At 53.7% G+C, this 10,097-nt stretch overlaps 1 protein-coding gene across 1 annotated transcript; it reads right to left on the bottom strand.

Annotated features, from left to right (window-relative positions):
* Positions 1–346: 346 nt before the first annotated feature.
* Positions 347–9,788, bottom strand: LOC144275112 (C-type lectin domain family 2 member D-like). Its single transcript, XM_077834252.1, is given in 7 exon segments — positions 347–1,385; positions 5,406–5,509; positions 6,269–6,387; positions 6,390–6,434; positions 7,576–7,677; positions 8,775–9,031; positions 9,463–9,788. Coding segments are annotated over 6 exon segments (615 nt in total). The 5' UTR covers positions 8,869–9,031; positions 9,463–9,788; the 3' UTR covers positions 347–1,234.
* Positions 9,789–10,097: the final 309 nt, after the last annotated feature.

Below are 10,097 nucleotides of genomic sequence, written 5' to 3'. Positions count from 1 at the left end.
GTCTGCAGTGTCTTGAGAGAGTGCGCGCCAACCTCAGGGCAGACTGCTGGGAACCAGGGCACAAATCCAAACTGGCTGAGAATTCTAGACCTAGATTTCACCAACCAAACATGCAGGGTAACCTCCTCCGGCATCCTAACAGACTAGCCATGCAGTCCCCTTGGGTACTCCGATCTGTCTCGCAACCCAGGTGAGCCTGCCTTTGAGAGACAGATGATCTCTCACACTCAGAATCACAACAGTATTCAGGTTACTCCCAGTCCCACAGGTCCAGGCACCCCAGGTGAACTGCACCTTAGACGTCACACCAAAGACTGCGCACGTAGCCAGTCTTATTATATGACAATTTATTAAAAAGGAAATAAGATTTATTTACAAGGCTAAAGCAGGTGAACATACATACCTTTTGAAACTTTGTAGCTTAGTTGTGTAACAGAAGCATCTATAGCAGACATGGGGACTTTGGCATGACCTGCCACCTGGTCTGTCTGTGTCACACCTACCCCCTCCCTGCCCTTTTCAAACCCACTGGGCTCCAGGAAGGGAGAGACAGAGATTTCTCCTCTTGCTCCTACGTTACAGGCCCTAGGTGTCCCACGAGGCGTGTAACAGGGGGTCTACTCCCTTGGCAGGTACAGCGCTCTTAAAACTAAAAATGGAAAATTAAAACCAGTTTAAAACATTCATGCTTTTATCCAAAGCAATATCTGGCAACAACAAAAAAAGGAACTGGTGGTGTAAACCTGCAAACTTCAAAATCAGTTGGGTTTTCAAAACACCCCAAAAACTGACCCATAAAAAAATCTTGTTAAAAAGTTGCTGGGGGGGCGGAATGGAGAACATCCCCCCTCAGCTCTATTCCAGACCATAAAATGGGAATGAGGAATATTTTTAAAAAATTCCATAGATAATTTTCTGTAGTAAAAAGCTTCTTTGGGGGAATGTCAGGGCAGTGAAAGCTGAGGCTGGTGCCTTGGCTCGGTTAGGCAGAGTTCCTGGTGCAGCTGAGGAGGGGTAGGAAATGCTGGATTTGAGCCGTTCCAATGGCAGAAAAAGAGATGGCACGGGTGGGGGGACAAGATGTGCAAATAGCATCTCTGGTTTTCACCTGAGTCCACAGTGCTCTGCCCAGTGATGCGCAGAGCATTCCCCGATATTCTGGAATTGCTCAGATGTGATGGTCACAAGAAATCACAGTCCGGCTTTTCTAGGGCTAGATTCTATAATACTCTTGTTACCAGCCCCCTTCCACGGCAGCCTCCTGTGCCTGTGTAAATGCATCGGGTTTGGTGCAGATCCAGGGTCTCTCACTGCTGCATCGCAAGTTGCTGACCGCACTCAGACCGTTCAGATACGCACAGTCTCCTCCTCCTCCGATCGGAAACCTGCAAGACAGAAGCCAGGGAGCTGGTGTCAGGTAGGAGTTGGACATTTCCCATCAGTCACAGGCAGGGAGAGACGCTCTCGGACAGTGCAGGGAGCTGCTGCACTCACAGCCCCTCACGATTCCCCTTCCTGCATCTGCCACAGGCCCCAGCTAGAAAGGGGGCAGTGGGGCAGCAAGGCCAGGAAAGGTTCTAAGATCAACTGACCTCCATGGAGCATTTATGCCGGGTGGGTATTAACCCAGTTCCTACTCTCCCCCCCTACACACCCAGCTGGGTCTGGATGGGCCCCTGCAGGCCCAACCCACCCAAACTGCCTCGGGCGCAGGTTCCAGGTGACTCTCAGCATGGCGAGGAGCAGCCGTAACGCCACACAGAAGAGCTGGGTCCAGGGCTCCCTGGACAGTTTACATCAGCTCTCAGGCCAGAGGCCCGTCAGGACAGGCTGTATTGCAGGGGGCGGCTGGAGTGAAATGCCAGCAGCACAAACCCAGCGGCCATGGGGTGACCCCAGCCACTCACACAGAGCTTCCCGTCAGAGCTGGAGGCCAGCGCTTCCCACCTGGGAACAGGGTGGGATCCAGGTCCACAGGCAAATCCTCCCCCATGGTCCCATCCTGGCTACTCACAGTAGACATGTGCTCGGCTAGGAGAAGGCCCAGCACTATTCTTTGGGCAGACCGGGATCTCCCTGCCCTCAGGCCACCAGCCTCTGGCTCGGGGTGAGATCTGTCCCAGAGAAGGGAGAGCCCAGCTCACAGCCACCTGAGCAGATGGCTGTGGGTGGCTCCCCCACCAGCATCACCCCAGACGAGCTCTGAGGCGATGGCAACGATGTACCCAGAGCCTTCTGCTGGGGTGGGCGCCCGCAGGGTGGCAGATTTCAGGGTTAACATCCCACTGAGACGCCTGTTTACCCAGTTCCGGTAAATTGGCGTCACATTAGCTATCCTCCAGTCATCGGGTACAGAAGCGGATTTAAATGGTAGGTTACAGACTACAGTGAGTAGTCCTGCCATTTCACATTTGAGTTCCTGGGACTGGTGACTTGTTACTGTTCAGTTTCTCAATTTGTTCCAAAACCTCCTCTAATGACACCTCCATCTGGGACAGTTCCTCAGATTTGTCACCTAAAAAGGACGGCTCAGGTTTGGGAATCTCCCTCACACGCTCAGCCGTGAAGACTGCTGCAAAGAATTCATTTAGTTTCTCTGCAATGGCATGGTGCCAGCTGCGGTGTGGACAGACCCCAAACAGGCCGGCTAACAGATGGGCTCATGAGGCAATCACAAAGACAGACTGCTGCCGACATCAGGGCATCCTTGCTGGAATATGTGAAAATATCTGACTGGGATCAAACAGGTCATCAACTGACTTGTTTTCTAAGCCTCCTCTGGGCACATTTTCCAGCTTCCCATCAACCGCAAAGGGCTCTTTTAAAAATGCCATTCAGCTGTAAGTACCTAAGACTGGCCACATGGGTCAGACCAATGGCCCATCTAGCCCAGTGTCCTGTCCTCCGATACTGGCCAGCGGTAGGTGCTTCCGAGGGAATGAACAGAACAGGGTCAGTATCGAGTGATCCATCCCATTCAACCCAGCTTCTGGCAGTCAGATATTTATGGACACTCAGAACATGGGGTTTCATCCCTGACAATCCTGGCTGATAGGAACTGGTCGAGCTATCCTCTGTGAACTGATCTACTTCTTGTTTGAACAGAAAAGGAGTACTTGTGGCACCTTGGTTAGTCTCTAAGGTGCCACAAGTACTCCTTTTCTTTTTGCGAATACAGACTAACACGGCTGTTACTCTGAAACCTGTTTGAACAGAGTTATACTATTGGCCTTCACAACATCCTCTGTCAACAAGCTCCACAGTTTGACTGTGTGTTGTGTGAAGAAATACTTCCTAATAACATCAGCCACACTATCAGAAGCTAGTTCACCTGTACATCCACCAATGTGATATATGCCATCATGTGCCAGCAATGCCCCTCTGCCATGTGCATTGGTCAAACTGGACAGTCTCTACGTAAAAGAATAAATGGACACAAATCAGATGTCAAGAATTATAACATTCATAAACCAGTCGGAGAACACTTCAATCTCTCTGGTCACGCAATCACAGACATGAAGGTCGCTATCTTACAACATAAAAACTTCAAATCCAGACTCCAGCGAGAAACTGCTGAATTGGAATTCATTTGCAAATTGGATACTATTAATTTAGGCTTAAATAGAGACTGGGAGTGGCTAAGTCATTATGCAAGGTAGCCTATTTCCCCTTGTTTTTTTCTTTCCCCCCCCCCCCCGACGTTCTGGTTAAACTTGGATTTATGCTGGAAATGGCCCACCTTGATTATCATGCACATTGTGAGGAGAGTGGTCACTTTGGATGGGCTATTACCAGCAGGAGAGTGAGTTTGTGTGTGGAGGGGCGGAGGGTGAGAAAACCTGGATTTGTGCTGGAAATGGCCCAACTTGATGATCACTTTAGATAAGCTATTACCAGCAGGAGAGTGGAGTGGGAGGAGGTATTGTTTCATGGTCTCTGTGTGTATATAATGTCTTCTGCAGTTTCCACGGTATGCATCCGATGAAGTGAGCTGTAGATCACGAAAGCCCATGCTCAACTAAATTGGTTAGTCTCTAAGGTGCCACAAGTACTCTTTTTCTTTTTCCTTTTGTTTGTGTCAGACCTGCTGCCTATTCATTTAATTGTGGCAGGTTTCAGAGTAGCAGCCGTGTTAGTCTGTATTCGCAAGGAGAAAAGGAGGACTTGTGGCACCTTAGAGACTAACCAATTTAGTTGAGCAGAAGCTTTCGTGAGCTACAGCTCACTTCATCGGATGCATTCAGTGGAAAATAACAATGAGTAAATTTATATATACACAGAACATGAGAAAATGGGTGTTTAAAATTATTTCTCCCCCCGCACCACCACCACCACTGTTCCTCAGATGCTCTTGTAAACTCCTGGAAATGTGCTGGAAATGGCCCACCTTGATTATCACTTCAAAAGGTTTTCTCTCTCTCCCCCCACCCCACACCCCTGCTGGTAATAGCTCATCTTAAGTGATCACTCTCCTTACAGTATGCGTGTTAAACACTCATTTTTTCATGTTCTGTGTGTATATAAATTTACTCACTATTATTTTCCACTGAATGTATCCGATGAAGTGAGCTGTTAAACGTTAAATTTAATTACATTATGGTCACTATTACCAAGCAGTTCAGCTAATTTCCCCACTTGGACCGGACCCTGTGCTCCGCTTAGGCCTAAATCAAGAATTGCCCCTTCCCTTGTGGGTGCCAGGATTAGCTGCTCCCACAAGCCGTCATTGATGGTGTCTAAAAATCACTTCTCTGCATTCCATCCAGAGGGGACATGTTCCCAACGATATGGGGATAGCTGAAAACCCCCATTATTATTGGGTTTTCTGCTTTTGTAGCCTCTCTAATCTCCATAAATTTCACAGTCCCCATCCTGGTCAGTAGTATATTCCTGCTGCTAGATTCCTATTCTTCAAGTGTGGAATTTCTATTCTGAGAGATGCTAGGATACAGTTGCATTTGTTTAAGATTTTTACTCTAATTTACTCTATGCTTTCCTGGACGTGTAGTGCCACTCCCCCGCCAGCGTGACCTACTCTGCCGTTCTTTCAGCGCTGATGCTCCAGGGTCAAACCCTGCTATCGGCTCAGCTGGGGTTTGGTTATTTGATCACACCCACATCCCACTGAAATCCCTCTTGGGATGTCGTCTAGGCTATCTCTACTGTACCCCACTTCTCATGGCAGCCCCAGGCACTCAGCGTTTGTGACTATCAGGCATCTTTAACGCAGATGGCCCCACTAAAGCCAGACAGATCTGAAAGCTTTGGCCAGTCTCCCAGCAGACAACACTTGCTTCCACCCATCACTAATACGCAGAGTACATAGCACTGGCTGGTGCGTCGGCCTGAACTCGCTATCTCAGACGCCAGGGACCCAAAGCCCAGGGAATTCACAGAGGACTTACAGGTTGTTGAATTTGGTGCCATTGGCCCATTTCCAGAGCTGCCCAGGGTCCCTCCAGAGGCCAATCCAGTGGTCAAGTCTGCCTTTATAGCGCAGCAGGAAAGCCTAAAAACAGCAGAGGGAGAGGTGGGGTCAGAGCACAGGCTATGTGCACCAGAGACTCACAGGGATACACTGACGGGCTCTGTTTTCAGGGAACGGCTGGGGATTTTCACCTCCCTCTTACCCAGCTCTGGGTAATTCAGTATTAACTTTCCCATCCCAAACCCAGCTCCCCCTCACACCAATCCGCCCAGGGCTGGAGCACCTCTTGGGTGCTGCTGGGTCTAAGCTGCCCCAGCACCTCTCTATAGAAGGCCACATTCTGTGTCAAAGCCTCGCCTTACAGAACAACTGAGCTCCCCTCCCCATCACAGGGGAAGGGGAAGGGGAAGGAAAGAGCCCAGCTGAGCTCAATAAGGGATGCTGGGAAGGGCCAGGGATGAGAGTAGAGCCATCAAATCCTCAGCTAGAAGGGGCCAGGGCTAAGAGGAGCCCCCCCCCCGCCCCCCCATCCTCATCTGGCTACCCAAGAGCACTGGCTCTTCAAGTCAATCTGGGATCTCAGTACCCCTTTGGCCCCATGCCACCCAGAAGACACTCAAGTCAGCCTAGCCCGAGAGAGGGGCGGTCTCCTTTTGAGAGGGCTGACAGTGAGTGATCCCTGCAGTCAGACACGGACACTAGAGGTGCCCCGGGCCAGCCAGCCAGGCCTGGCATTCAGCAACTGGAAGCTCATTTACTCAGAGCTGCTCCTCGAGCCCAGGTTCTCCTGCAGCAGCTGCTGAGCCAAGACCAGAATGTTGCAATTCAAGCATCTCGCACCATTTCCTGCTCACTGCTGATCTCAGCCAGGGAGGCGCTGAGCGCAGAGCAGTAGGTCAGGCTGCAGGTCCAGTTCCTTTCGGCCTCAGAGAAATAGTAGCATTTCCCTCGGTATCCGCTCCAGCAACGGGCCCTGGTTCAGCTGACGGAAGCTGAGGTCTCCACACTGAGAATGAGACAGCGACACGTGGTGTGAGCGAGACCCGCCACCCGCCAATGAGGAGAACAGGGGGAGATCAGCCCCTGCGCCCCAGGCTTCTGAGACACCTCGAACCAGGGTGGGTACTGAAAGGCCGTGAGGGAGCCAGGAGGACGCTGGGAATCCAGCTCCGGATGGGGGTTATCTGACTCTGGACTCCCTATCTTGGGTTCACATTCAACAGGGATGCAGCTGACAAACCACTCATGCCATGAAGCCCAGGACAGAGAGCTGGGCCCAAGCTCAGCGTTACAACACGGGGTGGGCAGAGAGCTGCAGAGGGAGGGGACAGTTACCAGGGGGCCAGCAGGGGGGCAATAATTAATGGGTAGGAGATTAACTGCAACATGATTTGCCAGGTCTAGTACCCCAAGGAGTTCTGCTAGCCTGGACTGCTGCCCCCTCCCCCTGCTCTGCGCTTTGCTTCCCTGGAGAGGCACGTTGAGATGAAGACGGGAACAAACTCCCTACCCTTCAGGAGACCGAACGCCCGCTGCCTGGCCTGTCCAGCACAGCCAGCCAGGTTCACGGTCACCATAAGCAGCTGCCATCTGCGCTCGCACACGCTGTCTGTGCAGGCGGGGACGTCAATAGGGCGACGAGACCCTGCCCTGCCGAGGTCACCAAGGGGTGGGTTTCACGCTGCGTTAAGGGAGGTGTCCGTACTGTGACACGCCAGCACCTGCCCAGCACTGGGCACAACCCGGGGATGCAGGAAGGCCTGGCTGGCACCTCAGGGCGACACGCTGCAGGCAGAGGGCCCAGCTCATTGCTGCCCTGCACCGTCAATCACCCCCACTCTGCACGGGTATCAGTGACCGTGCCTGGGGCCCTGCAACAGTGACTTGGACCCAGAGTGCTCAGAGATGGGCTGCGGGGAGCTAATGTCAGTCCCGACACAGAGAGTGCCCAGGTGCAGGGGTCTGGGAGGGAGCAGGAGGAGGGTCGGGGTCTGAGACGGAGCAGGAGGGGGGTCTTGGAGGAACACCCCCCAGGAATCCTCTGTCCCAGGGGCAGAAGCCAGACAGGCCAGGAGGAGAGACTGAGTGTGGTGGCTCCAGGGGGAATGGGATGTGCAGAGAGGGGGAAGGGAAGGGCGAGAACTCACCTGCCAGGAGAATGATGAGAACTAAGAACATGGTTGCGAGGGCGACTGGGAGCACAACTGTACATGTCTTGTAGTTACATTTCCTGCAGTTACGACGAGGGTCTGAAACAGAAAGACCCATCAGGCAGGGCTGCGAGGACACATCTCCCCGACGGCACCAGGGCTGGAGCTGCCTTAGAACAGTGGTTCTCACCCACCGGTTCGTGTACCCCTGGGGGTAAGCAGAGGTCTTCCACGGGGCACATCAACTCATCAAGAGATTTGCCTCGTGTTATGATAGGCTACATAAAAAGCACTAAGTCAGTACAAGCTAAAATTTCCTACAGACAATGACTCGTTTATACTGCTCGATAGACTATACACAGAAAGATACAGCGTTGATAGTCCAATTGATCTATTTCAAAATTAAATACGCAACAATCAGAGAGAGTCAGCAATTTTTCAGGAATAGTGGCTGTGGCACGTGTGTATTTTTATGTCCGATTTTGGAAGCAAGTTGTTTTTAAGTGAGATGAAACTTAGGAGAGTGCAAGACAAATCAGCCTCCTGACAGGGCGACAGTCCTCTGGAAAGGCTGAGAACCACTGGACTCGAACATGCACCGTTCTGTTGATTGCTCCCTCCGTCAGACGCTCTGGGAGAGGAGCCCGGAAGGCCAGGCAGGCTGGGGCTGGCCTCTCCTTCCCCTCAGCCCAGTGCCCTCCCCTGGGCACTCCCAGCCAGGCTGCCAGGAGGCCTGGTGAGCTCAGGGGCACAGAGATAAGGACCCGCATGTCCTGGTGGCAGTTGCTCAAACTGCCCCCCCGCACCATCCCCACCCCCATTCTGCCCCCTGCCAAGCGCTGGCTGGGCCCACACTGCCGAGTGCCCTGTTCCCGCACACTGGGGTCTCACACTGGCCATACACAGCAGAAGTGGGGAGAACGAACCAGGCAGAGATGGGCCAGGGCTGTCACAGGGGGTCTGACACACCCAGCCCAGGAGGGCCCTGCACAGCCCCACGGCCACCACTGTGTGCGCCAGACAGCAGCTGTGAGCCAGGGATCGGTGCCCTGAGAGCCCCTGGGGGTGATCCAGTCCCTGCTGCCCACAGACGGGGCATTGCTGGGCACTGGCTGCTGCCACTGAGAGCCTGGCCCCATGTGGGGCAGCCTCAGTGTCTCTCTCCAGCCTGTTCCCTGGCAGTGACACCCCATTACCTGGCTCCCCTCCAGTCTCCAGGTCTCCACTGCCCTCAACAGGCCACTCCCTCAGCGGCTCTTCGCTCCCAGCAGGTCCAGCTGCTGGCCCCATCGTCTCTCTCAGCGACGCTCAGGCAGCACATGCTGCTGGAGACGCTGGGCTGGGGTCGGCACCTCTCTGTGACTGGGTCCGATTCAGCAGCAGCGAAGCCAAGCTGGGGCGGGAGTCCTGGCCCTGCTTCCCCCCACACCCTGCTCCAGACTGTCCAGCCGATCTGAAAGTCGAGACGGACCCAGCAGGACAGGTCAGTGGGGGGTGGGGCACAATTTGTGGTTTCTCATTCCCTGCCCAGCAGCCCAACCCCCTGCCAGAGGCGGTGCCATAATGATTGAACCCCCTTAAACGCCATCGGCCCCTCCAACCCCAGGGCTTCAGAGACCTGATCTGCTACGGACCCGACCCACCAGGGGAGTGGGGAGAGCCACCAGACACCTAAAACAGGCCCTGCCCCTAGAGAAGGAAGGGGGAAAAATAGAGCCCCCTGCCACCAGCCCAGAGAGGAGAAGAAGGGAAGGGGCGCTCCCCCCCTCCGGAGCCCGGCGAGCAGGAGGAAGAGGACAGAGACGATGGGAGTCGGGGTTCAGGCGGGGGGGGTGTCCAGCCCCTGTCCCCCCCAGTCTCCAGCACGCCCCGCACGTTTCTCACCAGCTCAGCAGCGACCGTCTGCGCCCGGAGCCTCCGCAGCGTCTGTGGGTTTCGACTAGGGCCTTTTAAAGCCTCGTGCTGACTCCGCCCCCCCCCACCACACTTTTAGGAAGTGTTGGTTAGCAAAAAAACTCCGGGCTGCGGGGCGGCGGGCGGGGGTGTTCTCCGTCCCCTCCCACTCTTCCTCTCCCTCTCTCCATTTCCGGGCTAGGGGGATGTAACAGAGTCCCTGGGCGATGCTCTGGAGCTGCTCCCCATGAAGCCAGGCAAGACTCTGGGGAAGTCTCCTCTCTGGGAGCAGCCTGTCTGCAGGACACAGCTCACCCGGCTCCACCTTCCTGGGCCTGACCTCGGAGCATTCATGAGTGGGGTCGAGAAAGTGCAGAGGGAAGTGTTGTTTACTCCTTCACGTAACACAAGACCTAGCGGTCACACAATTAAATGACAGGTTTCAGAGTAACAGCCGTGTTAGTCTGTATTCGCAAAAAGAAAAGGAGGACTTGTGGCACCTTAGAGACTAACCAATTTATTTGAGCATGAGCTTTCGTGAGCTACAGCTCACTTCATCGGATGAATGAATAGGCACAAACAAAAGGAAGTATTTCTTCATACAACACACAGTCAACCTGTGGAGC

This window comes from Eretmochelys imbricata, chromosome 14 (genome assembly GCF_965152235.1).
Source record: "Eretmochelys imbricata isolate rEreImb1 chromosome 14, rEreImb1.hap1, whole genome shotgun sequence".
Classification (NCBI taxonomy): Eukaryota; Metazoa; Chordata; order Testudines; family Cheloniidae; genus Eretmochelys; species Eretmochelys imbricata.
The sequence above is the reverse complement of the archived record's forward strand: the minus strand, read 5'-3'. Positions and strand labels throughout refer to the sequence as shown.